This window comes from Hippocampus guttulatus, chromosome 18 (assembly GCF_054856545.1).
Source record: "Hippocampus guttulatus isolate MCC_2025c chromosome 18, RoL_Hgut_1.0, whole genome shotgun sequence".
In the NCBI taxonomy this organism is placed as follows: Eukaryota; Metazoa; Chordata; class Actinopteri; order Syngnathiformes; family Syngnathidae; genus Hippocampus; species Hippocampus guttulatus.
The window spans coordinates 467830-495206 of record NC_141278.1 but is presented as its reverse complement, the minus strand read 5'-3'; the positions used below and the strand labels follow the sequence as shown (position 1 = coordinate 495206).

The window sequence follows — 27377 nt, the reverse complement described above, 5'->3', positions numbered from 1 at the left end:
TCATTTAACATGGAACCAACTACTTTAAGTTTTAAAAGAAGACATGCTTAGGCATTTTAAAAGAAATTGAAGTTTTGTTGTTTGTTTTGTTTTAAACAGGCAAATGTTAGGACACCATAATTTGGCAAAGACGTTACGTTAACTGACGTTTTCTTGAAGGATTTCGCCCATGTGTTTAGGTGAGTATGTTTTTATTTTCGTCTCTTCTCTTGAAATATAATATTTACAGTATATGTCTTTGTTATTTGAATTTTTTATCCCCAAGATGGTTATTATATAACCACCGCTCCCTTGGCAAGTGTTGATTTTTCTTGAAAACGATTGTTTGATTGTTGCCATATTTGTATGTTGTACTACGTTTTTCAAATTGAGTGAAAAAAAAAACGTTTGGAGCCCTTCAATGAAAAATAAAGGAATATGGAGACGTCATTATCCCATTAGTTACAGCTACTGTGCCTGATCTATTATTGTATTATTTGTACAGAAAAATACACTTGATTATCGGTAGTAAGGAGTCATGTTAGCAGTGTGTTTGAACTTGGTTGTGAAACACTGGTCAAATAGTCAGCATTTCAATTCATCAGGCATGGATTCTCCTTTCATGGCAGCCAGGGCGTTGTTGACCATCTTCTGCACCATCTTTCTCATGGTGGTGATGGTACTTGTGCCAAAGTGAGGGGTGATCAGCACATTGGGAACGGCGAGGAGAGGGTGATCCCTGGGTCGAACGGAAAATATGATTGCACGAAAGGCTCTGAGAACTTTAAATTGAGATGTGAGAACCTTGGTAGAGGTTCGGGATACGTCACGTCCAAGGCAGCGGCTCGGATGGTCCCGCCTTGCAGAGCCTTAACCAAGGCGTCCTGGTCCACCACCGGGCCTGAACAAACAAGGGCATCCTCGGAAAATGTGTTTGGTTTGGCATTCTATGCAAAATACGGCGATCAAGAGTTTCGTGTCGGAGATACGGGAAAGAACCAAGCAAAGCAATACTTGTACGGACCGACATCAGCAAAAAGATGTATTTGCGAATGCCAAACCCCCAAATATGTGGGGGTTCGCTGTCTCCAAAGCTACCTCTGCTGATGTTGATCAGTGTGGCGGTGGGCTTCATGAGGGCCAGCTCTGCGGCGCCGATGAGGCCAGTGGTCTCGGGTGTTAGGCGCACAGCGAGGGTCACGAAGTCGGAGCGGCCCAAGAGGTCGGCCTTGTTCCCGCAGTAGATGGCCCCCAACGCCTCCTCCTCCTCCACGCTCCTGAGGACAAAATTGTCCTTGAGAAAAACGAACACCTCCCCAGTGACTATAATTTCTGCAAATCGTTGCCGTCGGCCATCTCTGTGCTCCACTGGGGTTAAGGAAGAGTCTTCTAGAGGTGAGGTGGATACGTTGTATAGCGGGTCTCAGTCGAGTCTGAGAACTCAGGCAATTGTAGGTACTATTTGAGGGAGGCATTTCTTTTTTAAGGATACACACAAGATTGTGGAGCATCCGCATGGCAGAACGCCAATTGTCAAAACAGACAAACAAATTCATCTTGAATAGTCTCCACATTTCAATTCGCCGGAGACAGTTTACTGTCCGGGCGCCGCCGAGTCGGTTAGCAACAGGATATGGTGGTTAAATGCCGAGTCCGTGTCAACGCTTGAATGAGTATGAACAACATCGACGACGAATTCCCTGTAAGGGTCACTTTTTCACCTTCGGTTTCTGTTGTAATACAAAATCTTCATATCAAATCCTTTGGCCCGCTTGGCAATTTCGGAGCCGATATTTCCCATTCCGATGATCCCCAGAGTGGATCCTGAGACCTCGACGCCGCCCAGCCACTGCGGCAAGACGGTGGTCTTGGGGTCCATCATCATCTGGTGACCTGCAAACACAGCGGCGTCACGCCACGCAGACCTCGGCATAGCCAAAACACTTCAATGCCATTGCACTGAAAAATCCACGGCTGACAGAAGATACGCCTTTGGCGCGCACGGACATGGCGGCAAAGACTTGCGCCTCCAACCCGGGCTAAAACAAATTGCCCCGATGGACAAATGGAACGCAACCGCGTCGTCGTCGTAGGGTACATTGCTCCGTTGCTACGAGTCGACTGACCGTTGTCATGATTGGGTTTAGGGACCACCAGGTGGCACTGTAGGGCTCCCCCGGCAGCTGCGCACCTGTTGGTCATTAGGTCACTCCCAGCCCGAACACTCGGTGTCGGCTCATTGTTTGCTCTTGCTTCTGTCATGTTCGTTTGTTTGCTGTCGCTCTAGGCCACTGTCATGTTTGTTCGTTGCTTTTTGTTTGTTTGCTTGCAACTGTCATGTTTGTTTCTGTCACGGTTCTGTTCCTGTTAGTTTTTTTGCCCCGATTTTGGTTTTGTTTTGCTACTTTGGATGAGTTTTGGTTGTTAGCACTTTGTTTGTTTTGGATTCAGTTTTCTCAGGTTTATTAAATATAATTCGTCAAGTACTGGCTGCTTTTCGGGGTCCACCACCACCACCTCGCAAACGTGACAACCGTCACCTTCGACGATGTTGCGCGCCGAGGCCAGCAGGAGCCCCATGGCCATGTCCGCCGTGCACTCGCTGACCACGCCGGGCGTGTTGGCCACCCTCACCCCTAAGCGGGTGAGGTAGGGCAGGTCCAGGTGGTCGTATCCCGCCCCCCCGCTGGCGATCACCCTGAGCTCCGGGAGCAAGGCGAGCAGCTCCGGCGCGGCCTTCGGGAGGGCCTGCCACATAAACAGGACCCGGATCTTGGGGCCGTGCGCCGCCGGGTCGGCCAGGAGGTCCTGGTGGCGGACGATCCGGAAGTGCTGCCTCAAAATGTCCACGGCCTGCTCCAGGATGCCCCGCTCGCCCACGTCGGAGATCAGAGCCCACGGTTTGCCGCCATCCGTCGCCTGGAGGACAAGTAGAGAAATGGACCGGACAAATCCCCAAAGAGCGACAAAAAAAGACTGTTTGCCGAGTGTTGATTTCACGACGGATTGACATCCGCGGTATTTCGGTGCCCGCCTTTTAAAAATACAACAGAAGTCGTGGAATGTGAGGCGTGAAAGTTGTACAGTTACCAGCAAAGTCAAACATAAGACTGCTGAAGGCGGTGGACTTTGAGCCACCGGATTAGGCATCCAAGCACGGGTTTTTGGGTCGAGAATCTCATTTTTAAAAACAATCCCTGTTCAAAAAGCAGGCCACTTATTTAGAAACGACGAAATAATCTTGGTCTTTCTGCCTCCTTCTGATAACATTTGCATCTTGGAGTTCAAAAAGAAAGATTGGCACAGCGGCGCCTTACCATGTGATGCCGACGCCCGCTCCTTACTTGAGAAGACCCCCGCGCCGTCAGCGCTCTCCACAGTCTTTTGGCGCCGTGGACACTCATGACGGCAGCCGCCTGCCGAGTTCATTTATCACGGCAGGATGACGTTGCAATTTCATGACTCGATAACGGATGGGCGGAGCAATGTGCTTGTCGGGCACGTCTGCGTTTTCTCAATGATCCTCCCCGTTGGAACTTGTGGGAGGGAAAAGTGTTGTGCGACCAGGAAGAATCAGAATCAGAATCATCTTTATTGGCCAAGTATGTAGAACACACAAGGAATTTGTCTCCGGTATAACACGCTGCATTAGTATCATCGTAAACAACAAATCATTTAACCATTTTAGAGTAACCAGTAGCAGTATTTGGAGTACAAGAAGAGTGACTACGTCAGTGACCGTTTAAGGAGTTAATGGCTAGAGGGAAGAAGCTGTTTAAGTGTCTACTGGATTTGGTGCGCATGGATCTGTAGCGTCTGCCTGCGGGGAGTAGCTGGAAAAGGTGGTGGGCAGGGTGCGGGGGATCCAGGAGGATTTTCCGTGCCCTTGTCTTGATTCTTGCAGTGTGCAAGTCCTCAAGAGTGGGTAGGGCGGTGCCAACGATTTTTTCCGCCATCCTAACTGTCCGTTGAAGTCGGATTTTGTCCTTTTTTGTGGCGGCCCCAAACCAAACCGTGATGGAAGAACACAGGATTGATTCGACGACTGCCGTGTAGAACTGTCGTAGCACCTCCTGTGGCAGGCCACGCTTCCTCAGCAGCCTCAGGAAGTACATCCTCTGCCGGGCCCTTTTCAGGATGGAGATGCTGTTGACTTCCCACTTCATGTCCTGGGAGACTGTGATTCCCAGGAACTTGAAGGTCTCGACGGTTGACACGGGGCAGTTGGATAGTGTGAGGGGCAACTGTGGAGAAGAATGTTTCCTGAAGTCCACGATCATCTCTACAGTCTTGAGCGTGTTCAGCCCGAGGTTGTGTCGGCTGCACCAGAGCTCCAGCCGCTCCACTTGTTGGCGGTACGCGGACTCGTCGCCGTCTTTGATGAGACCGATGACCGTGGTGTCGTCTGCGAACTTTATGAGTTTGACAGCTGGATCTGTTGAGGTGCAATCGTTTGTGTAGAGAGAGAAGAGCAGTGGAGAGAGGACACATCCCTGTGGGGCTCCAGTGCTGGTGGTGCGTATTGATGATGTTGTTGCTCCCAGTCTCACCTGTTGTGTCCGTCCCGTCAGGAAGCTGAGGATCCACTGGCAGATCGTAGGGGACACACCGAGGTGGAGAAGTTTGAGGGTGAGGAGTTCCGGAATGATGGTGTTGAACGCAGAGCTGAAATCCACAAACGGAATCCTTGCGTAGGTCCCTGTGCTGTCGAGGTGCTCGAGGATGTAGTGCAGACCTATGTTGACTGCGTCTTCCACAGACCTGTTTGCCCGGTAGGCAAACTGGAGAGGGTCCAGCAGGGGTCCGGTGACGTTCTTTAGGTGGTTCAGCACAAGGCGTTCAAAGGACTTCATGACCACAGACGTCAGGGCGACAGGCCTATAGTCGTTCAGTTCCGATGTTGCCGATTTCTTGGGAACTGGGTTGATGGTAGGATGGGACCTCACACAGCTCCAGGGATCTGTTGAAGATTTGTGTGAAGACCGGAGCCAGCTGGTCAGCGCAGACTTTCAGGCAGGAGGGGGACACTTTGTCGGGCCCCGCAGCTTTCTTGATCTTCCGCTGCTTGAAGAGCCGTCTCGCATCCTGTTCGTGGATCTGTAGTGGAGAAAAAGAGGGTGCGGGGAGGGTAGGTAGAGTGGTTTCTGGTAGAGGTGGGTGTGTGTGGGAAATGGGGGTGTCCTTTTCAAATCGGCAGAAAAACATGTTTAGTTCATTAGCAAGACCCTTATTGTTCACTGTTTGGGGGGGTGGCATTCTATAGTTAGTGATTGCTTTCAGGCCATTCCATACAGATGCAGAGTCGTTAGCAGAGAACTGGTTTTTCAGCCTCTCTGCATAGCTTCTCTTAGCGATGTTAATTTCCTTTGTTAATTGGTTTCGGGCGTGTTTGTACAGTGCCCGATCTCCACTTCTAAATGCGGCCTCTTTCTCTTTCCTGAGTTGCCTGAGTTTGGGAGTAAACCATGGCTTGTTATTGTTGAAGGAGCGGAAGGACTTCGTCGGTACGCACATGTCCTCACAGAAACTGATGTATGATGTTACAGCGTCTGTGTATTCATCCAGTGTGCCCGTTGAAGTTTCAAAGACGCCCCAATCAGTGCAGTCTAAGCATTCTTGTAGAGCTAGCTTTGCTTCATCTGTCCATTTTTTCACAGTCTTAACAACCGGTTTAACACATTTGAGTTTCTGTCTGTATGTAGGTATTAAGTGGATTAAATTGTGGTCAGAAAGACCCAATGCTGCACGGGCGACCGATCGGTATGAATTTTTGATTGTTGTATAGCAGTGGTCTAGAATGTTGCCTTCTCTGGTGAAACAGTCGATGTGCTGCTTATATCTGGGAAGTTCACGGTTAAGATGTGCTCTATTAAAATCGCCCAAAATTATCAGGGGTGACTCTGGGTATTTTAGTTCGAGTTTGTTTACTTGTTCGGCTAGCGTTTGTATCGCCGTGTTAGCGTTAGCTTGTGGCGCAATGTAAACACCGACTAGTAAAAAGGAGGTGAACTCACGTGACGAGTAGAATGGCTTGCAGTTTAAAGACAGCGACTCCAGGTCCGGGCTGCAGTGCGCGTCGAGCTTCGTGACATCAGTGCACCATTCTTTGTTGATATAGAAGCAAATCCCGCCACCTTTCGACTTCCCCGATAGCTCCGTGTCGCGGTCGGCTCGGAGAAGGCGGAAGCCGGGTAGATGTAGCGCGGAATCCGGGTGGCGGTCACCGAGCCAGGTTTCAGTGAAGCAGAGCGCAGCGGAACGTGCAAAGGTTTTGTTGGTCTTTGTGAGGAGAAGAAGTTCATCCATCTTGTTTGGCAGAGATCGTAGATTAGCAAGATGGATCGATGGGAGCGGGGTTCGAAATCCGCGCTGCCGGAGCTTGACGAGCACGCCGGCTCTCTTCCCCCTCCTCCGGCGGCGTTTCCGTGCTCCGTACAGCGCAGCCGCTCCGCTCGCGATTAGCTCCGAAAAACCTCGTGGGTTTTCGCGCGCTGGTGAAAAAAGACCGAGCGTAGACTCCCCAATGCGCAGCAACTTTTCCCTCGTGTAAGTAAGCCGCTCAGGGTCGCCAAAAACTAACGAAGATGACAAAAACGGGGATAATACTAGGGAGCGTGTGACCGAGGCTGCCATACCTGTCGGCGCCCGATGAATCGGGTGCAGCGGTCCAAAGTGTGGTGATGATGACGGCATTGGAAACGGACTCGGGCTACTTCAGTATCTCTGCCGTCATATGAGGTACAGACTCAATCGCGACTTTTGTCATCTCCGTCTTCTGTTTTGTTTTCGGCCCCAGCCGGAGCGAAGGGCCTTTCCCTCCGGCAGGCCGCCCGGTCTCTTGTCGGATTATTGACCTCGCTCAGCAAAGCGCCGCGTCAAGCGTGGTTTTTTTTCTCGACCTGGCCATACGCTCCGCAGTGGCCCCCGTTATTCAAAGCTTCTCGTCTCAGAGTGTTGTTATTTTGGTCTTATTGCTCTGGATCTCTGGCTTCTTGACGTTGCTTTTGTTTATTCTCTGCGTCCCCACCTTGCCTTTTGCGAGCGCTTTTGCGGACGCTATTGTTGGAGAGCGGCGATTTCTGTTTGCACTCGGTGGCGGCGCTTTTCTGTCAATAAATATTTTTGTTGTCGCATTTTGAGCCTGCGTTTCCGCGATCCACAAACGTTATCCCGCTCGGTCCGGAACCTGTTCGCTTCAAAGGCAACATTTGGGGGAAATCCATCCGGCGTTTCTATTCGTTGCGTGCAAACCGTTCGTGCTTCGGAGCGCAAATGAATCAACAAAGTCGATCGGCTTTTGACGACCGAGCGTCATTCGCATTGTAATTGCGCACTAAGATAGGCAAAGCTCCAAAGCCACTTTCAAGTGACTTTTCCCGTGACAACAAATGTGTGAATATGTTTGCATTATATGATTCAAAGTGTTCTACAGCAGAAGGGAAATGCACCGTACTTGTTTTGAGTTGGATAAACATTCTGGAAATTGATGATCCAATCTTGAACATAAAGGTATGCGGTGAGACAAATTGGAAACCTTTGAAATGATCTTCTCGTATCGTGTCGTTTTTTTTCTTCCAGAGTTCCGATGAGTCCGTTTAAGCAACGCCTTGCATTACAACATTTGACCGCGAGGTGGCAGTAACGCGGGCTGTGAGCAGGTGCGTTTCACGTTCCGAAAGTTTGCTCAACTCTTTTGCAAGTGATGTATTCAGACAAAGTTACACGAGCGAGATCTTGTTTTGCTTGTCCAACAAACAGAGCAAAATATTTGAAAAATAGACATACTGTATATACGTAGAGGATTTCTTTTTGCCTGCATTGGAAAAAAAATGTAGCGCTACTTCAATCATGTGACTCGAGGAGCAATTCCATCTTTTCCCCTTGCCTTGCCTCATCCCTTGGTCGTTGTTTGCACAGTCGTCAACGTCACCTTTGACAACCATTCATTCGTTCACTAATCCGGCCCGCCCCCAAATTGGCTCTCGTGCGCAAGAGGGCCGCAAAACACATGCCAAGGCACCTGCCATCTCCTTAACGGGACGCCGCCGTGAAGCTCAGCGTGTCCCCGCTTGAGAATAAAGTCACCTGTAATCCGGTCGAGCTCGGGCGTTAAGTCCGCCAAAGGTGACGCAAGGCGGCCGCTACGGCGAAGTAACGGGTCAGCCCGGCCTCCCAAAGGGCGAAGGCCAAACGTGCGCGTCTGTGTCCCGTCTCACACGATTGCCTCGCGGTGCGGGTTGCCTCCCTTTTGATGTGAAGGGGCATCGGCAGTACGACTCGGGTGTTCCCTTCCTCAACCGATTTGAGGAAACGCCGCGCAAGGGCAAAGAGCGTGCTTTCTCGCGTTGAGTTTGAGGATCTGCCGAATGAAACGTCCAGGCGGTGAATGGCCGCCACTGGAGGCGCTCCTAGCTTGACGCAGAGTGCTTAGGTAAGAGATAATCACAGGAGCTCGGCGGCTCGTCTCCTCCTTTGCGGATCAGCGGCCTCCGACTGCCCCGCCGCCCCGAGAAGCCGCCGTTACCTAATGATGCTGCCCCGTGCGCCGCCACGGGGCCGCCTCGCCTCGCTCGCCGTTGACGCAAAGCGGCGAAAGGATTCACGCGGCTATTTCTCCACACTTGTCTGACAAGTGTCCCGCTATCGTGCCATCCCCGTCACACATGCACTCAAGTAGAAGAACAGATTCTTAGAAGAACGGGCAAAAAAAAAAAAAAAAAGTACAAAAGTCAATCAGAAGCAAATGTCCGAGATTGTCTCTCACTTCAAAAGGAAGCTCGGCCGAGAAGTTGTAAATGGACGACGGTCGCGACATCCCTTGAGATGCGTCGTCACGAGCTTCGACTGGAATGAGAAAGACCAAAGATGGACCTTGAAACGCGCGCGGTTGGCGGCATTTGAAACCTACTCCACCGACTCGACGGCAGTAAAGCGAGTGTTTTTACTTCCTGACTGGCCACCGCCGACGGTGTCGGTCGAGAGCGGCGGTCGTCGTGGGCTTTCTCTTTCTCTCAGCCGGTCAGATCGATGTGATGCAAAGCTATTAGTCAGAGGCCGCCGCTTCCCAGCACTCGGGCCTTCTCCGCCCCCGAGGTTCCAACCGGCCCGGCGCATTAAAGGTCGCGGCATCTTTACATTGTCCAACGACTGGTGTGGCCGTGCGACGCCACTCGCATTAAGGCATCGATGTCGTTATGTCATTTTAATGGACGCGCTTTGAGGGCGGCGGATTATATGCTTCACAGCATAGATTATTGCTTGGAATGATCCGGGACAACAAATCGTGCGCTACTGGCTCAAAGTCAGGTCACCGACTTCCAAAAAAAAAAAAAAAAAGACTCAAAAGGATCCAAGTGAAACGATGCTAGCGGTAACCTTCGGTCGCGGCTTGTTCGCGAGTCGCGCCAGCTTCACTTTTGTCTTGGGTCATTGAAATTCATGCGCCGTTGCTTTGATATCAGGTCACCGGCGTGACCGTCGGAACGCACTGCGGCTTTTTATTTTTGCCTTCAAAAAGTCCTCCCGACAGTATGTGGAGGACATTGGTGTGAATCGAACCTTCTTGGTTTGGAAGGCAAAGAGCACGGCTCCTTCTAAAGCAGCATTCAATGTATCGGCGCGCTCAGCCCGTTGACTCGGCAAAAGGGAGAGAGGGCCATTCCTAAGGCCATTAGGGGAAAGTCGCCAGAGAACAGCAGCCGAATAAGCCCCCGTGGCTTTGCGTCCCGCTAATCATCTTATAGCCAAGGCGACGCGTGGCTCCAAATGTGCCCGCATGAGGACACCTGTCCCCTACTTCGAGGCCGGCTACTGTCACGAGCGGCTCCCTCCGTGTTGTTATGCAAGCCTCCAAAATAACTGAACAAAATCATTCAAATCGTTCGCCGCTTTAAACTATCACAAAGGCATTAATTGGAAACCATGCAAAACCACCTGGAAAAAAACAATCATGCAACGTTTTGATTGATCTCTCTCTCTCCCTCCCTCTATCTACTGTGTATATAGGATTGACTTTATTTATTGATTTATTATACCTTATTGACATTGGAAACATTTCGGAAATTGCACGTATGAGTCTCCCCAGATGTCGAAATATTCTCCACGCATCCACGAGGCGAAACGAACGTACAGTATCGTCCGGCAAACGAAGCGCCGGCTTTTGTGTTGACAGGCCAACGGGGCTTCTCATTGGCTCTCTTCTGCCCACGTGACGCTCGGGCTTTGACGTCACGCGTCCAAGCCTGCTGGCTTTGCGGCGCGCTGCTTGCTCAGTCACAAGCGAACGACGAGAGCCCGAGTTTGGACCGACTTTGGCTTCCTTGTCGTCTCGGAAACTTTTTGGGGGTTTTGCCCACTTTGTTATGGGTCACTAAAACCACTTTTTCCCCCCGGAGGCCCTTCCGCACAGCGACTTGAAAGCGAGGTAAGTCCCCCCCCCCCCCCCCGGTCTCCGAGGCACTTTGGTAGCTTCCCGGTAGTTTTGTGATTACACGGCGACGCTAACGGGTCGAGGCTGCAAAGTTAGATCAAGTTCACTTCCACGATATGTGGTCATCTGGCAGGGGAGATTCTTGCAGCGGATTTACTTTTGCCTAATCGGATGAGGCTGCTGCTCTTCTCGCTATTTACGAAGTCCCGAGAGGGAGACGTGCTTTTCCGCCCCGGTCAATCGGCATTTTGATCCAACAAGAAAAAGAAAAAGTCCGAGTGCAACGTGCTTTCAAGTCTTGAGTATTTTCATTTAAAGGGTCCACGAATGCAGGCACAACATCGCGCTGTCAAGTTCCGACTTCCTGTCGCGTAAACATAGCATCTCGAAAAACGCTTCTATGATCACAACGTTTTATTGTTCACCTGAAGGTCTTCGTGTTTGCCAACACGGCGCGATAGCGGTTAGCGTAAGTGTCTTTCAGTTTTGAGGTTCAGGGTTTGAATCTGGGCTCCAGACCGAGTTCGCACCCCCCCCCCCCTCCTCGTCTACCACTCGTTTTTCCCGTGACAACAACCCCCCCCCCCCCACACACACACACATTCCAAAAACATGCACATGAGCCGGCACTCTACTTCGACATGAACGCAACTGGAGCTCATTTGGCTGGGGACCAATCCAAGGTGGACCTTGACCCCCTGGGCCGAGGTCAGTCGAGAGAGGCCACCCCGAGATGAAGCGCGATCAAAAATGTTTCGTGTGGAAATCACATCCAAAGCGTTGACGCCGCTCGTGGGTTTTGCTTTTTCATTCGTCTGATAGCCCCCCCGCCCGAAAAAGTGGAGCTGAAATGACCCCCCGGGGAGACTAAATTGCACTCCAACAATAATCATGCATTGAAACGGAAGTTTTGTTGCAAACGGCGGCCTCATCGCGTGGCCACCTCGGCTCACAGGAAGTGCACTCCACTCAAGCTGATGACGCGGTGTTGCAAAACCTGAAATAGTAACTCACAAACGAAAATAGTAAGCCCCAAAACATCACCGAAGTCAGTGTCCAAAATGCGCACACACACACGGACCAAACAAAACAGCTATAGCTACCCTCCCCCCCCCCCCTCCTTTCTAAGCGTCCCTCTGAAGACTTCAGGATGGCGAAACTTGCTAGACGTGAGCACGGGTTCCATTTGTGTCATGCGGGCCGACTGGCGGTTTTCGCGACGGTGCTCGTCCGGCCCCCCGCTTCCTGGAATCCGCTTAGGCCTTTACGCCGGCGGACGCGGACCCGCCGCCGCCGTTTCAAAGCGACAGTGGCCTCTTTGTGCTACTCGCCAGCAGTTTGCCGCCGCCGTTCGTCCCATCGACGGTCTGCTCACCACTTTGCAGATGTCCACCTCGACGCTTTTCGGGCCTCATAATGGCGCCTCTGTTGCGAGGATCCCCCACCTCCCCAAAGCAAATGCCACAACGCTGATCATGCGGGGGCGGGGGGGTGCGTTGTGACAATGGAGGGACTGCTTGTTTGTTTAAAAGTATCAAGAGTGACGTGTCGGCGTCAGTTGACATGAGACAAAAGGAGCGTGTTGCGAAGCGACACAGGAAGCGCTCCGAGCGGCGGCGGTGAGATCTCGCCGTTTGCACTCGTTAAAGGGAATCTGACATTCCGATCGGCGGTCTCTGGTGCCGCCGCTTGATGGCACTATCGGGAGGTTATCGTTAGCGGTGTTCAAATGTTGCTGTGAAATCTGCTGCAACGATGCCACCGGATGGGGCGAGCAGACTCGCTATGACGGTCACATGAAGATCCCCCCCCCGGGAGATGGTATTGCACACAGTTAGTCGTCTTTCTCCCTGTCACGCGCTCGGCGACCTCGCTTTCCAGAGGGGTGGGGGGGGGGTTAAGTCTGGCGCTCTTTGGTTGGGCTTTAGCCGCAGGATATAAATGTCGACTCCTGCTGGTGATGTAAGAGGGAGACGGGATGTTCAGGGCAAGACGCAAAGTCCGCAAGGGCCAGAATGCAAGCAGCTCTTTGCTACTTAGAGGCCCAACAGACATAGCAGGCCTCGGAGACGGGAGATCCACGTACGGACCCCCCCCCCCCCCCCCCCCTCTCTGTGGGAAATGACGCCGGTCGTGTCGTCTCACTAAATAGTTGAAGCGAGCAGCGGGGATGGAGGGAAGCCAAAAGCAACAGCCGAGCAAGCCGCCGAGCTTGTTTGCGGGCCGCTCACCCGCCCGCGCGTGTCCTGAGGGGGGAAAGGTCAAAGTCAACGTCTCGCGCTCAGCCGGCCGGCACGGCGTCGCGCCTTCAACCTCGAGAGGCGCTCGGCACGAGCGGGATCCGCACCGGCCGCGCGAGCCTCCCTCGCGTCCGTCCGGGCGAAGCCGCGCTTATGTAACGCGGCGCGGCTAAGAGTCTTAGCGGAAATAGCCCGCTTACTTTTGATGCGGCCTGCCGTTAGCCCGCGGGCGCCAGCTCGGGTGTCTCGGGCCCGGCCCGCCTTTTCTCCACCCGGCCGCCGAAGCCGAGCCGGCGAAACAACGGAGACCCAAAAGGCCGTTTTCATGGCTTTGGAGAGGCGATCGATCCCACGCCGACGCTATTTTTGGCATTCTCCGCAGCCGCCCGAAAGCGCCGCCGGCCAGCCCCTCGCCACTTCGGCCGTCCGCCGCTGCCATGGGGAAACAGAACAGCAAGCTGCGTCCCGACGTCATGCAGGACCTGATGGAGAACACGGACTTCACGGAGCACGAGATCACCGAGTGGTACAAGGGCTTCCTGCGGGACTGCCCCAGCGGCGCCCTCTCCATGGAGGAGTTCAAAAAGATCTACGCCAACTTCTTCCCCTACGGCGACGCCTCCAAGTTCGCCGAGCACGTCTTCCGCACCTTCGACGCCAACGGCGACGGCACCATCGACTTCCGGGAATTCATCATCGCGCTGAGCGTCACGTCGCGCGGCCGCCTGGACCAGAAGCTGAAGTGGGCCTTCAGCATGTACGACCTGGACGGCAACGGCTACATCAGCAAGGCCGAGATGCTGGAGATCGTCACCGTGAGTCTTTGCCGCGCCTGCCCGTCGACTTTTCCTCCCCCGCGACCGCTTCTTGTCCTCGCCTTAACTCGGCACCACGGTCGGCTAATTCCCCCCCCCCCTCCCCTTCTTTTTTTTTTCACCATCAAAGGCCATTGCTTCTTTGTTGTTTTTTTGCTCAATAATTCTCTGCATTGCTTTTTTTAATGAACATTATAATGTGAACTCCATTGTTTTGTTTTTTGGGAATTTTTTTTCTCCGTTTATTTGAACAAAGTGACGGCACATTTTCGTCCCGAATGAGCCGGACTTCTTCTTCGTCGGTTCGGTACTTCTCAGTAGCCGTAATCGGCTGCGCTCGAAATGCGCTTTTGTGCTTAAAACCTTTTTTATTTATTTTTTTTTACACGCTCGCCACGGTGGAACAAATGTTAACGGCGCCCCGTTAACGGCCGCCTGCAACACGAGCCCGGCGTTTGTTTCAATCGAAGGCGTTTTTATCTTGGTTTTGATGCCGATCCAGATCGCCGCTGGATTCTCGCCTTCGGCCCCGCCCGCCGGACAAGTTTGGGCGGATAAAAACTCGTGACTTGATTAAGGGACAACACAAAATAAAAGTAAATGACTCACCTGGGTCTCGGCGCGCAGCTCCCACCTCGGAGCCCCCCCCCCCCCCCTTTCAGTAAAAACCTGGACTACTTGCTCGAGTCCGTCTACCACAGGGGTGGGCAATTATTTTTTGCATAAGGCCGCATGAGAAGCAGAAAATATTATGGAGGGCCGGATCAAAAGGGTGAACTAAATTCCACATAATATGAATTGGATTTCTTTATTTAAAAAGCAGTATTTTGCATTTTTTGGCACGTTTTTCAGACTTTAAGAGTACATTATTCCGTCGTATCGAACGGGATTTGCTTGACTTGGCGCTACCGCGGGCTTCCGTATGGTCTCCCCCTTCCTCCCTATGCTCTGCGACTTCGAGTAACTGCGCCACCTGGCGTTGAAATGCCTGTCATTACAAGTCCAAATGAAACGAATGCAGTCGTTGACATCGAACCTTAATTGCGTACCGACCTTCGGCGGGCCGGATTAAAAAGACCAATGGGCGGGATTTGGCCCGCGGGCCGTAGTTTGCCACGTTGTGACGCGAGCAAGAAATCCTTTTTGAAAAACGGCGCGGCGGGTGTCCCCTCCACCGCAGGCCATTTACAAGATGGTCTCTTCGGTGATGAAGATGCCGGAGGACGAGTCGACGCCCGAGAAGCGCACAGAGAAGATCTTCAGGCAGATGGACACGAATCAAGATGGTGAGATTTCTCTTCCCCCCCCCCCCCTCCCGAATTTAGTTGAACCCCTGCAAAACGACAGCTTCCTAATTTTAAAATGATGATTGTTAAATGGTTGCTTTATCATCTAAGACTGTTTTCCCTCATACAAGTGGCATACATCTCCTCGGAATATCATGTTAGGTCTTTCCCCCCCCCTCCCCCCCTCACGAAAAGTATAAATTCTGATGCTTCCCCCCCCGCAGATTCTGACTTTCTTCTTTGTTTTGTTTTCTTTAGGTAAGTTGTCCCTGGAGGAGTTTGTGGAGGGCGCCAGGAACGACCCATCCATCGTTCGGCTGCTGCAGTGCGACCCGAGCGGCGTCGGCCAGTAGGCGGCCGGCTCACTTCTCTTCCTCTCACCTTTTTTTTTTTTTTTGTGTTAGATCATCATTGAAATAATCACCAATATCATTTGAAAGGACTCCTTTGAAGGACTGTATTGCCGTACGCGCAGGACTTGTTTAAAAAAAAAAAAAAGTGAATTTAGCGGGTACGGAAGCGCACTGAACCCATGTTTGCTGCTGTGCTTTTTGTGTTGGAAAGAGTTCGTGAACGACAAGCACTGGAAGTGGAGCGTCGTGGCAAATGTTTGTTTTATTATTTTAAAATTCCTGAAGGAGGAACGTTACAGGCGAGTCCCAAAAGAGCAGCATGCCGGCTGGACATTTAGAGATATATTAATACAAAAAGAATCTTTTGTTCCTCTGCGGTTTCGTTTCTTTTTAGAATTTTAACAAAATGCACCAACTAGGAGCTCGGCGTCGGTGGTGCAAAAAAAAGATATATATTTTTTGGAATTGTCCGGGAAAGTCTGACTTGTGAACATAAATACATTTTGTAGATACATTTATTTAAAATTTTCAAGAATTGTATCGTAACTAATTTAAAGAATATCACTTCAACTCCAAATGAAATGTTATAGTCGATGCTTATTCATCTTTTCAACGAGTAAAATTATTTTTGTCATTATTTTCCAGTTTAAATGTGTTTTATGCTAATGTTATGCTAATTGTTTCAATTATTCAATAACATTTCTCAAAACATTTGACGACGTTTGTCAGTTGTATAAATTTCAAAATAATTGCATTTTCATTTATTTCCGCCAAATACATTTTCAAAGATTTCATGAATTCAATTTTTGGCCAGGGGAACAATCATTTTGAGGTCAACGTTTTTTTTTCTCTCTCCAAAATTCAACACATACATCCCCAAAAACAAAATAGCTTTTTAAGGATATGTATAGTGTTCCATTCTTTTATGACGGATTAACCTCTTTCAAAAGAAGGTATACATTATTGCGATATGATGTTTTTCTTTTACTTGAAAGGGCAAAAAAGATGTCATCTATTTATGCTGGACCAGGACCGCATCTGCTCGCATTGCAGTCACGTCACAAAATGGCATGGCGGCAACTAACGTTCCCCATAATGGCCACTCGGATCACCGGTTTTTGTTTTGTTTTGTTTTGCTTGTCATGATTTAAAGCTGCACCAAATTTAAATTTCACTTGACTTTTAAGTATTCTTTCTTTTAATCCCTGGTGGTGTGAAGACACAACTTTGTAGTTGTGTGTGTGTGTGTGTGTGTGTGTGTGTGTGTGTAAGGGGGTGAGGAAACAAATAATCATCAAAAAGAAAACGAAAAAAAAAAGAACCGTGACAATGATGGCGTAACAGGCCCTTGGGTAATTCTTCATCCCACTTCCATGAGCATCCTGTGGTCAAAGTGCCAAATATAGAAGATTATATGTATATATATCTATAGATATATATATGTACATATATAAATTATTCACACATACACACACACACAGTATTGTATCATGTATGTATACATATACATTACATTTGTTACCAGTCGAACAAACAAGGATGTCACTGTCATATATTTTGGGGGGGGGGGGTAGATTTTACATTGTTAGCGTCTGTAGGATGTCCGTTTTGTCATTCAAATAAAGACAATAGGGCCAAGTGTCTGTTTTTGTCGGTCCTGAAAAAAAAATCAAATGCGCATCAAACTCAATCCGGCAATAAACACGCATGACAGTCGAAGAGTTTGTCTCCGATTTCCACGGCACGTGTTTTTATTCACATCTTAGCATGTGCTGACGTGAATCGTGACATTGTTGTATCTAGAAAAGTCCCGCAAGGGCTCTCACTGAGGGCGACTTGCTGGGAAATCGCTGAAATGTGAAGTATTGTACTTGAAATCGATGGATGCGCGCGCACACACACACACACACAGAAATTTCAAGAAAAGAAATAAATAATGCAACTAAATAAACAAATGACGGCGGGCATGCAAAGAAGCCGCTAACGAAGAATGAATGATGATTGCTGCCCTTAAGGACCGCGAGAGCGGCGATTACTCGGCGCAAGAGTAGCCCGCAGTCTTCAACTTTTTCTCCGTGCGCGTGCGGTTCAGATTTCGGTCAGCGTGACCTTGTAGGTGTCGGCGTAGCTCTCGATGTGCAGGATGAACGTGTCCTCGTTGGAGTAGTGCTCGATGATATTGTCATCCATGTTCACCAGGATGCTGGACAACCCACACACACACACACCCACCCCGAAAAAAAAAGGCAGGTTTTAGCATAGCGGCGCAATAAAAAAGTGGAATGAAAGACAACTTGTGCGAAACCCGATTGTCGCGATCTCCGCTTCACCCTTTTTTGCTTTTCTTGTAGACTTTGGTCATCTTCTCGGTGGTCACGCCGTACTTCTCCGATATCTGCGACCCAAACGAAAATGCTGACCGTGCCGTTTTGACGAAAAAGAAAAATGCCCAAAGAGGGGAGGAAGATAAAACGGCGGCCGCCACTCACCGCCTCCAGCAGGCCTCGCAGCGTCGGCGACTTGAGCATGAGCGCGTCAAACACCTCGTCCGTCTCCTTGCGGACGTACAGCAGCACTGCGACGGGACAAATGCGCCACGTCAGCGGGAGTCGCGCCGATCCGGCGACCGCTACTTTGTCACAGTTAACACATTGAAAGTTACTAGCCGGCGACAGGTCGCATAGCCTCTCGGAGCACTCTCGTGCTTTATGCTGGGGCCGCGTGAGCGTTTATTCAATATCCGATATCCGGTGTCCATCTTAGGGGCCGTGTACTCGTGCGATCTTTGACCTCACTAGTTCAGAACGCCGAACGCTCGACTCGTACCGCGGGGTCATACTAGTCACTTTTTGTATAAAATTCAGGCCACTAGGAGGACGATCACATTTCCAGTCAGGCAAAACTGCGAGTGGGCGTTCTGCAGTTCCTACTTGGCCACGAGTACAGGACACTAATAGCGTTACGGCCGTGCGTGGGGACACTGTCGTTTTACTAGTGTGCTGCTGTGTGTGTGTGAGAAGGCTTTGGAGCAAATGCCTGAACGGCGTTCCATAAAATGGAGGCTCGAGCCAGCGCCAATATTAGGTACAGCCAGTGGCGTTCCGTCAGGGCCGGCGAGGCCTTCTCTGCTGGCCTAAACATTCTCAGAAAAGTAAATGTAATCCATTTACTTTTCCGAGAATAACATAAATTTAATTTGTTATTTTATTTTCAGAAATATGCCAACAAAATTATTCTCCGTATTCTTTACGTCATGTTATTTCCACTTAGACGAGTGCCTTTCAATGTTATTTTAAATAAGACTGTAGGGCCACAGTCAGCTTGCAATAGCCAATCAGATCACGAGTCTGCGCACCGGGGCCAGCTGGAAGGGCTGACGTCGACGCCGGACGTGCGCGTTCGCTGATTGGATGAGCGCCTGCTAGAGGAAGCTGTCGCTGCACTTTGACCCAAAATGGCCGAAGGAGAAGACGTTGATCTGCTTGCAGGACGACTTTCCACACAATTTTCAAGACGGACCTTCCACTGGATTTACCCATTGAAGTTGTTTTACCAAGGCAGCAAGGAAACATCAGAGCACGGCTGGCCACTTACAAGCTACGGTGCAAACGTTTCAAAACGTTTGGGGACACTCGCGTCCATCTGCAGCTCAGTGAAAAGGCACTACATTGGTGAGTAAATGACTTTTATTTTACATTTGTTATTTTATTTCGTTAGTATTAATGGTCACGAAATAAAATGACAAAGATGCAAAAATGTATCAAATAAATCAGCTCACCTGCAACTTATAATCAGCTTCGTGCACAAAAGTTCGTTCGAGCTCAGCTGCTCAACATTTTCAGTTATTTGCTGTTGTATCGCCGATTCTCAAAATGCAAATGATCAGTTTACTTTCTTTTCAAAGAATAGTTTGTTTTGTTTTTGTTATTGTGTGGTTGCTGTCTTCTACGAAACTGCGACATTGCGCAATTTATTGGACAGACTTGTTTATGATCGCACAGCGTACTCTGGGTGGCATCTTATTTAGTATTTTAAATCATCTTTTTATTTTTGACAATATCTGTAAATGTAGTTTCCTGCTCTTGATTGAGAATGCTCCTGAAATGACGTGCCGCCCGACGAGCCTTTACTGTATTGTGTTCACGTATGTGACGTCACTGAAGGCCTAAGGTTGAAATGCACGGCCCGCCCGCCACCGGGTACAGCCGCCATTTTATACCTCTCTTGTGCGCTTCCTCCTTGATGTGTTTCTGCGGCGACGGACACAAGTCGTCCTCGGACGGCCGGAACATCCTCTTCACCAGCACGCTCCTGCCGCGGACATTGTCATGAAAAAGATTCATTTGCTTTGTCTCCGTGCACGCTTCCCGTGTAAGCGCATCTCATTTGCATGGCTCTTTGAGCCCATGTAAATGACACTTCCTGTTTGGGCGCGCTCACCCTTCTCGCTCCATTTCCTCCGCGTTGAAGGTGAACACCTGAAAACGTAGCTTTTGTTACATCATCCGCATACATACATGTAGATCTGTGTGTGTGTGTATAAAATATGCAAGTTTCCCCAGTGTGGGACAAATAAAGTTTACCTTATATACAGAGAGAGAGAGAGAGAGAGTTTTGGTGGCAGAGCGTACCTGTCCGGCCCTCTGAAGGTTTCCAAAGTGGACGTCGGGGATGAAAAGGACAGGTTGCGCTTCCAGGTCGGTCACGGTCTTGAAATAGGTGGTGTCTGACTTCTTGGGTACCGTGATGACGCCCGCGGCGCCATCTTTAGCTGCGCGGCGATGGACAAGTGCTTCACGTGATCCATTCGCAATGCGCTCATGAACCGGGATTCGTTGCGAGACTCGGTACCTTTGGATTTCTTGCGGAACAGCTTCCTCTCTTCGTCTCTTATCTTACGCTCCGCTCCCTGAAAGGCGTCATGAACTCAAATGGAGGCAAGCCAAAGAAGGAACGTGGTGTGAACAGGTGTGACCGCAAGAGGGAGCACTTGTGCCGCGATCCCAACCAAAGTACTGGATTGGGTTTTTGGGTTTGGTTTGAGACGATCACTTTTATGTGTTGTTTGAATGGACAAGCCCCGAGCCCCACCCCCGCCCACCTCATCTCCCCCCCCCCCCCCCTCTCCATATGGCGTTCATAGCGAAAAAGGGCTGTCTTATTCTATCTGGGGTGGAAAATGACCAAAAAGGCCCTTTTGCGGCGACACCGGCCGGGATGCGACGTATTGGGGTGTCTGGTGTCTGACCTTGTCACAGAAGACCTTGATCTGCGAGTAGGCCCTGTGCAGAGGCTTGTTGCTGCGGTTGTTGTAGCTGTACGTGTCCATCTGGATCATCAGAGGGAGACCCTTGACGCCCTTCTGCGACGAGAAGTCCGTGCTCAGGCAGTTGACCGTGATGAAGATCTAACGGACGGCACATCGGCGGTGTCATTCGTCGCGTGTCGCGGGAGGGAAACGGGAAGTCGGGATGGGGGTTCTTCCTCTTGCCGTCGCGTGCCGCTCATTTCAAAGTTCAACGCTCGGCGGGCCTTCTCTTTTCTTCGGGCGGGTTTCCAAATCTCAGGCTGCATTTCCAGCCGAACGCTGGCGCTAAGGAGCTCGAAACGGCGTCAAATCTTCCAACGTGTGAAATGAGCACAGCGGCGTGTTTTTCTCGAGCCGTCGCCGAGCACGGCGGTACCCCGATTTTGGGGGTGTCGCGCGGCGGTCGGGACGACGGGTACCTGCTGTTTGCGGACCGGCAACCGTTTTTTTTTTCTTTCTTTTTTTAACCCGTCGCCACTTGGGAATAATAATACAGTAATAACGATGATGATACATTTCCCTTCGACCGGTAGGCTTTGCCGGCAAGCCAAAGGCGTGGCACCCTCCGGCCAACGATCGCCGACAACGCCGATGTTGACCGCTCATTTGACTCCAAAAGAGCAGAAGTGTCCAATTAGCACGGCGGGGATGACTCGGAAGCGCCAGAAAACTCTTGAGCGCTCCAAACGTTTCACGTTTTTGTGAGCCTTGTGGCATTTGTACCAGCCGTGAGCCGATTCCTGACTCATTTGTCCACTTTGCGCTTGTTTGCCAACAACCCAGTCGGGAAAAAAAAAAAAAAAGACAAAGAAGAAAAAGAAAAAACCCGTCCTGCTGCTTTTTCTTTCCCGCCACGCCTCCGGCATTCTTAAACAAGCATGTCAATAACGGAAATGTCGTCGCGCTTCTTTTGGCTGCGCCGCTTTTAATTAACAAATGTTCTTTTTTTTTTTGAGGTGGGGGGGGGGGGTCCAATCAGAGTTGAGTTCAAGCACGATGGCGTGTTCATCAAATCCATTAGAAGGAATGGTGCCGGATCCATTCCAAGCATCTCAACGACGTCGGCAACCCATCGGATTTCAAATTCTCCGTCGGCATTTTTCCGTCCGCCGATCGGTTGCTATTTGCAATCATTTTTTTCCCAATGTTCACGTTCTTTTAATGCCCGGTAGTTTTTCTCACCTTGGCCTCTTCGTTGACGTCCCACGTGAAGGAGATGGCGTTGTAGGCGATTTCTTCGATGTTGCCGATGGTGTTGAAGCTCTCCTTGTAGTCGGCTGGAAGGAGAATCGCAGCGTTAAAAAAAGAAGAAAAAAGGGGCGCGGGGGGGGGTCATTAAAAGTCACAAGCGGGTAGCCATTGTTTGTTCCTGATAAGCAATCCAACGGCGCACGCTTCAATTTGGGCAAGCCAAAGCCTTATCTGGCCCGGACAAACAAAGTCTTTGGCTTCAAAAGGCCGCTCGGGAGACCCTTTTGATGGCCGCCCAGCAAACGGGAGTGTCTCGGCAATTCTGTGAGGCGGAGGAACAAATAGTGGAGGCCCTTTGGCAGCCGCCAATGTTCTCGAAGGGTCGGAAGCGGCGCGATCGCCGGGTTCGGTGTGAAAGGCAAAGGCCCGCCGAGGCCGGCCGGGTCCTCCGCGCCCCGTCTCTGATGTGGCGCTTTTTGCAGGGTCTCTGTGTGGAAGAGGCGACCGGGCATTTGCGCACCAACCTTCAAAACGGATCAAGCGGGGGGGGGGGGGGGGGGGGGGGGGTGCCATCCATCCTGGGGTCTGGGGATTGTTTTTATATGTTGGGAAGGAATCGACACGCCGGCCGGTCTTTCCTTGCTCCGCAACAGGTGCACAATGGGGGCGGGAAACAAGAAGCCCCGAGCCGACGTATCGGGTGACGCGGCCCGAGGCGCCTGCGCATCGCTCACGCCCACGCCAGGCCCGGGCCGCTATTCAAATCTGCTCTCCTGGCGGTTTCGGGTTGCACGCGACTGGCGGAAAGTGGCGCGGGGTCGCCCCGCGGCCTGTGATTTAGCCCACCGCCCGGCCGGACGCTTCCCGTCGATCTGTGCTCGGCTCGCGCCGCAGTTTCGGTTGGGAGGTCGACGGGAAAATCTCCGTCGGGATGCAAAATGAGCAATTAGTTCTTGAGCAATTTGTGGTTAAACATCTCTTGGCGCTCATCGTCGTTGCTTTATTTCATTGATTTCTTTCGATGACCGAAGGTAGACAGCGGAGCGGCTTTGCCGCATCTCGACTTTTCAGGGAAGCGAAACGGGCAAACGACTATTTGATGAACGTTAACATTTTTTTTTTTACATTTATTTGACATCCATTTGAAATAGTCGGGAAGGTTTTTCCGTTCTCGCGGACACTTCTGTCGCAAAACTAGAGGAAGTTGGAAATGGCAGGATTTCTATTTCTTGATTGTATGGAACAAAGTCAGGAATGGAAAAAGTTCAATGAAACACATTGTCAAAAAATAGATGACAGAAGGAGTGCCTTTGTATCAATGCGTGCGTGCGTGCGTGTTTGTTGATCGTCGCGCATGAATCTCCCCGTGATGTCCGTGAGAAAAAGGATTCTTTTGAAGGGACTGCGCATCTTCACATTCCGCTCCCTGTCCCGACAAGCTGCGTGTGCGTGTCGACGTGTGCGAGCGTGTGCGAGCGTGTCACGTACTTCAAAACGTTTCGTGGCGCTAGCAGGCCCGAGCTTGTCAAACACACGCGCACACATCACCGCAGTGGAGTTGTTCCAGCAACAATTCACTATTCCTCAGGAGTGCGCGCGCGCGCGTCATGGTGGCTGTTTGGCCTGAAGGCGAGCAGGCAGTGAGCAGGGCGAGGGCTTGTTTGCTCTCGGTGCGGCCCTTTTTTTTTTCTTGCTTTTTTAAACGGAGCGAGCGCATTCCAGCGTTGGACTTGAAGGCGAACGAAAGAGGTCTCACCGATGTCCAGGACTCTTTGCTTGGCCGTGTGCTGCCGCGAGTGCCAGTACTTCCAGTATTTCAGCTGCTCGTCTCGGTTTTTGTCCTCGCTGAACACCACCATGATCACACTCTGAGACAAAAGAATATTCATAAGAATTCAATGATGTGAAAAACAACTTTAAATAGCACCGCGATTGATCCATTTTGTATTTATATTGCACTTAATTGAACGGCGTTTGTTTTTTCTTCTTTCCGCCTACATTCTTGCTGCCGGAGGCTGTCAATTTCCCCGGTGCGGGACAAATAAAGGAGATCTTATAAAAGACCACTTGGATGTCAAGTAAAAGTGCGGCAGTGGCCAAAAGGCTTCATATTGGAAACGGAAAAATGTCCGGTACGTGTATGCGGACGTTTCGATGATTCGTGGGTTGCTCTTTTTTTTTTTTTTTTAATCCAATCAGATTCCAGCCCGTATGTGTTGCCATGCCGATGCAATCCCCCCAAGGACTTCAGAATCGGCGGCGCCGGCCCATGCAAATGCAACCAATTTTGCCATTGACGCGCTTTGCATTTTTTGCGGCGAAGGGCGATTGGAGCCATCTCGCTCAACAAGCGGCAACGATTCCATTTGGCTGAGTGAAGAGGAACGACGGCTCCATTTGGATGCCTCGTCACGAGTTTCTTGTCCGCCATCGAACCCCGCGCCGAGCGCTCGCCCGCCGGGCCGCCCTACGCTCGCATTTTTTTTCAATGGCCAGCCGTCGCTCGTACGATTCGAATTGGTTTTCGCCACGCCCCCCGATGCTCCGGAGGGGGGGAAAGAGGCGGCGCTCACCCGCACTTTGCTGATGGGGTGTCGTAGGCGCTTGTTGGCGCTCAGCTCGTTGAGGGTGACGGCGTAGAACTGGCCCTTGTTCAGGTAGGTCATGGGACCCTCGCCCTGCTTCTGGCGTAGCGAGCGGGTGGCGTCCAGCGTGTACTGGAAGCTGTCGCCGCAACGTCACGAGGCTCGTCACGACAAAAGGGCGGGGGCCAACAAAACGGGCCCTCTCTGCACAGCGGGCGGTGACTTACGCCGCGTCCTGCTGGAACAAGAAGTCGTCTGACGCCGGGGAGGAAGGCGTGCGGTACTTCTGACGAGAACAACACATCGCGATGAGACGCATGGAATCGTCTCAAGGACCCGAGCTTGAACTCGGCCCCTCGGGGTCATTTCCATGAAGGGCGAGGACGGATGCCCAAACGTTTCTCACCGCGTCCCCGTCCTCGTCGAACGAGGAGCTGTCCGGCGGGCTGCGCCGGTCCTCCTTCGCGTAGGAACCGCGGCCGAGGGGGGCCGCCTGGTAGGGGCTCTGCTCGTAGACCGCCCGGGACGCCTCCTCCCCCTCCGGGCGGTAGTGGAGCCCGGCGACGGCGGGCGCGTAGACGACGGGCGCGTAGGACTCGGCCTTCGCCGGGTCGGCGCCGCCGGGGTGCTCGCCGTTGAGTGACAGGTTGACGGGGACGGACTTGAGAACCGGGACGCGCTTGTCGGACGCCTCGGGGTCGCCGGCCGACCTGAACGAACACGAAGCCGCCGCGGCTGAAACGATGCGCCGCTCTTTGTTTGGCCGTTTGGCCTGCCCACCAACCTTTTCTCTTGCTCTTCCGTTATTTCCGGAACTTTGGGAGCGGTCAGGAGTCGCTTTTCTTTCGGAACCTGGAAGACAACGCGCCGATCGCGATTAACGGCGGAGATAGAAAGTCCCCCCCCCCCCCCCCCCCCCCCCTGTTCAAATACTCGGTTTTTGAAATCCCATCGATGTGAACTATAATCTGTGGATTCCATCGAAGGAAAAAAAACCCAATCTTTTGGAGAGGTCGTGAAAATGTACACTCGAGGCGGGGTTGCGCAAAATTGAGCGGTCGGCTTCAAAGTCACGCGCTCGAAGAGCCGAACGTTACTTCAGCTGTGCGCCGAGTCCCGCTTCGCGCGCGTTTGGAAAGTCACCTTGTAGTAGTCGTAGAGGAGGCCCAGGGCGTTGGCGCTGTCCTCGTCGCCGTTGATGCTCATCATGGCCTTGGTGGCGGCCGTCAGCGGGTTCTCCAGGTACGAGCGCCATGCCTCGTCCTCGCTGGTGTAGGCCCGCCGCGCCGCCGGACAGGAGCTCTCGTTGGGGACCACCACCACCAGACGCTTGCTGGGCAGAAGACACCGCGGTGGCTTTTTATGAATGAATACGTTCGGATCGGGGCCGAAGTTGCCCGTTCAAGTCGGACCCCGAGCCGAGGGGGAATCGGACCGTGACCGCCCATCGGCCGCTCTTGGGGAGAAAACAACGGGCTGGCAAGCTTGGGAAATATGTTGGATTCTCATCAGGAAAGAGTGTTCCTTCCTTCCTTCCCGAGTGTTTGCCTTTCCGACATCGCCGTGGCAACCACGTGGCCGCCGTACAGGCGTCTAACAATGTGTCGGCACGGGTCACGGGTGTTTTCACAAAATTTGGGTGCCATTGGTAGTCGGGTGGCATTTATTTTGAAAAACATCTATCAAAATATGTGACATCTTTTTGATAGATTTTTTTTTCTATAAATGAGAAAAATGGCGATTTGTTAAAAAAATGAACTATTAACTTTATTGACTATTTTTGCCCCCCCCCCTCCACAGTCAATCAGTCAAATCAAGCGAATGTCATCACCCACTTACTAAATATGTACAAAATAATCACTGAAGTCGCATCAGATCTCAAAATTGCGCATTGCAAGTTTGAGCAAACTGAGTTGAAATTGGGAGGCTTGACGGCAAACAGCATGTCATTGGCCACGCAGTCTTCTTGATGACTAATCACACGCTATTAATGTGCATATTTACACAAGACCGTGCAATGTAAAATGCAAATATTGAAGTTTAAAAAAAACTAACAAAACAACAACGTCCGTGGATGTTCAAGATATTTTCATTGCCCCCCCGCCCCCCCCCAAAAAAAACGGGGAATCCAAACCAAACTTCCCCCCAAAACTTTCCATCATCAGACATCCACAAGTGATGTAAAAAGGACTAGTAAGCGACTGGTTCTGAAATGCAACACGTGTGCTTTGAATGATTTTCCCCAAAAAGGATTCCAAAGCAACGAAGAAAAATGGTGGGGGGTCGGGGACCCCCCCCCCCCCCTCCCCAGTTTGGGTACGAGTATCAAAGATCGTCTCCGCGGGCGTGATCACTTACTTGTCTGTCTCCTGTGACATAGTTCACCTCCTCTCCCCGGCTCGGTGCCTGGTGGAACTGGACTTTCAAGTCGGAGCAGGTGATAAGAGGGAGCGGGTTGGCAGAAGTTGGCGTACAGGTAAGTCCACTTTTCTTTTTTTCCCCCGACTGTTTTTTTTTTTTTTTTTTTTCAGTTCCTCCTCCTGTCACTCGCGCACCGCCACCCTCCGGTGTGTCTTCCCCGCAGGTAAAGCCCGCGTTTTTTGTTTAGTACCCCTCCCTCCGCTTCCTTTCCGTCCACAAAAGTCGACTTTAGCGCTTTATCGCGATGTCAACATGATTCATACACACGTCAACACGGCGATGTTTGTATTTGGCGTCGCTAATCGTTAAGCTTTGGGAAATTCTTTCACAGGCGAGCGAAGGGAAGGTGAGGTCGTCGCTGATTGGCTGCCCGCGGCGAGGAGAGCTGACAGCTGATTGGCTCAAAGTGCGGGAAAAGCAGTTAAAGGACACGCCTCCTCCTTCGTTGCGAATATAGATTTTTTTGTATTTATAGATTTCTTTCATGACATTTTTAAATGATTTTGGCGGGTATTTTATCCAACAAAATTAAATATGAGTTAAGAAGAAATCAGATTTTTATGTCTGCAAAAAGTTTTGTAATTATCAATAAATGAACTCTACATTTTTTAAAAATTGAATAAATTATTATACTATTACAGTAAACAAGTGTCCATAAAATGCAAAAATATTACTGTAGGACACCATTGTGTATGTTTTATTTTCACAAATCCAATAATATAAAAAGTCTACACACATTTGTAAGACATAGAGAGAGAGAGAGAGAGAGA

At 50.9% G+C, this 27377-nt stretch overlaps 3 protein-coding genes and 1 long non-coding RNA gene across 6 annotated transcripts; 2 read left to right on the top strand and 2 right to left on the bottom strand.

Annotated features, from left to right (window-relative positions):
- The first annotated feature begins 99 nt into the window (after positions 1-99).
- Positions 100-16366, top strand: ncaldb (neurocalcin delta b). Of its 2 annotated transcripts, XM_086136273.1 has the most exons (5): positions 100-179; positions 7558-7637; positions 13031-13463; positions 14644-14749; positions 15008-16366. In XM_086136273.1, the coding sequence occupies exons 3-5, from the start codon at positions 13086-13088 to the stop codon at positions 15100-15102; spliced, it is 579 nt and encodes a 192-aa protein (XP_085992399.1). In that variant the 5' UTR covers positions 100-179; positions 7558-7637; positions 13031-13085; the 3' UTR covers positions 15103-16366. The 2 variants fall into 2 exon arrangements, with proteins under 2 accessions (XP_085992399.1, XP_085992398.1); XM_086136272.1 differs by lacking the exons at positions 100-179; positions 7558-7637 and adding an exon at positions 10197-10402.
- LOC147190441 (uncharacterized) lies at positions 430-3429 on the bottom strand. The gene is made up of 6 exons (XM_086136263.1): positions 3297-3429; positions 2520-2898; positions 1701-1872; positions 1078-1256; positions 784-880; positions 430-718 (listed from the first exon to the last, which is right to left on the bottom strand). The coding sequence occupies exons 1-6, from the start codon at positions 3381-3383 to the stop codon at positions 565-567; spliced, it is 1068 nt and encodes a 355-aa protein (XP_085992389.1). The 5' UTR covers positions 3384-3429; the 3' UTR covers positions 430-564.
- A 455-nt stretch (positions 16367-16821) lies between the features above and the next one.
- On the bottom strand, positions 16822-26694 carry grhl2b (grainyhead-like transcription factor 2b). Of its 2 annotated transcripts, none has more exons than XM_086136257.1 (16): positions 26545-26694; positions 25330-25519; positions 24971-25038; positions 24593-24896; positions 24414-24472; positions 24175-24325; positions 23358-23469; positions 21593-21687; positions 20351-20509; positions 19954-20011; positions 19734-19873; positions 19543-19580; positions 19322-19413; positions 17592-17677; positions 17433-17497; positions 16822-17305 (listed from the first exon to the last, which is right to left on the bottom strand). In XM_086136257.1, the coding sequence occupies exons 1-16, from the start codon at positions 26562-26564 to the stop codon at positions 17191-17193; spliced, it is 1752 nt and encodes a 583-aa protein (XP_085992383.1). In that variant the 5' UTR covers positions 26565-26694; the 3' UTR covers positions 16822-17190. The 2 variants fall into 2 exon arrangements, with proteins under 2 accessions (XP_085992383.1, XP_085992384.1); XM_086136258.1 differs by having other exon boundaries at positions 24414-24469.
- LOC147190438 (uncharacterized) lies at positions 18359-27162 on the top strand. Its single transcript, XR_015103657.1, has 3 exons — positions 18359-18773; positions 26567-26770; positions 26939-27162. It is a non-coding gene; the product is annotated as an uncharacterized LOC147190438 (long non-coding RNA).
- Positions 27163-27377: the final 215 nt, after the last annotated feature.

What these genes read in the sequence shown, in the direction of transcription:
- LOC147190441 (XM_086136263.1), bottom strand. Translation starts at nt 3,383, where the DNA reads ATGAGTGTCCACGGCGCCAAAAGACTGTGGAGAGCGCTGACGGCGCGG. An exon ending in TATTACAACAGAAACCGAAG is followed by an intron (nt 1,257 to 1,700) that starts GTGAAAAAGTGA and finishes TTTTGTCCTCAG; the next exon opens with GAGCGTGGAGGAGGAGGAGG. An exon ending in TATCCCGAACCTCTACCAAG is followed by an intron (nt 719 to 783) that starts GTTCTCACATCT and finishes CGTTCGACCCAG; the next exon opens with GGATCACCCTCTCCTCGCCG.
- ncaldb (XM_086136273.1), top strand. Translation starts at nt 13,086, where the DNA reads ATGGGGAAACAGAACAGCAAGCTGCGTCCCGACGTCATGCAGGACCTG. An exon ending in AGATGCTGGAGATCGTCACC is followed by an intron (nt 13,464 to 14,643) that starts GTGAGTCTTTGC and finishes CCTCCACCGCAG; the next exon opens with GCCATTTACAAGATGGTCTC. An exon ending in GATGGACACGAATCAAGATG is followed by an intron (nt 14,750 to 15,007) that starts GTGAGATTTCTC and finishes TGTTTTCTTTAG; the next exon opens with GTAAGTTGTCCCTGGAGGAG.
- grhl2b (XM_086136257.1), bottom strand. Translation starts at nt 26,564, where the DNA reads ATGTCACAGGAGACAGACAA. An exon ending in ACCCCATCAGCAAAGTGCGG is followed by an intron (nt 23,470 to 24,174) that starts GTGAGCGCCGCC and finishes CTTTTGTCTCAG; the next exon opens with AGTGTGATCATGGTGGTGTT. An exon ending in TCAAGGTCTTCTGTGACAAG is followed by an intron (nt 20,012 to 20,350) that starts GTCAGACACCAG and finishes GACGCCTTTCAG; the next exon opens with GGAGCGGAGCGTAAGATAAG.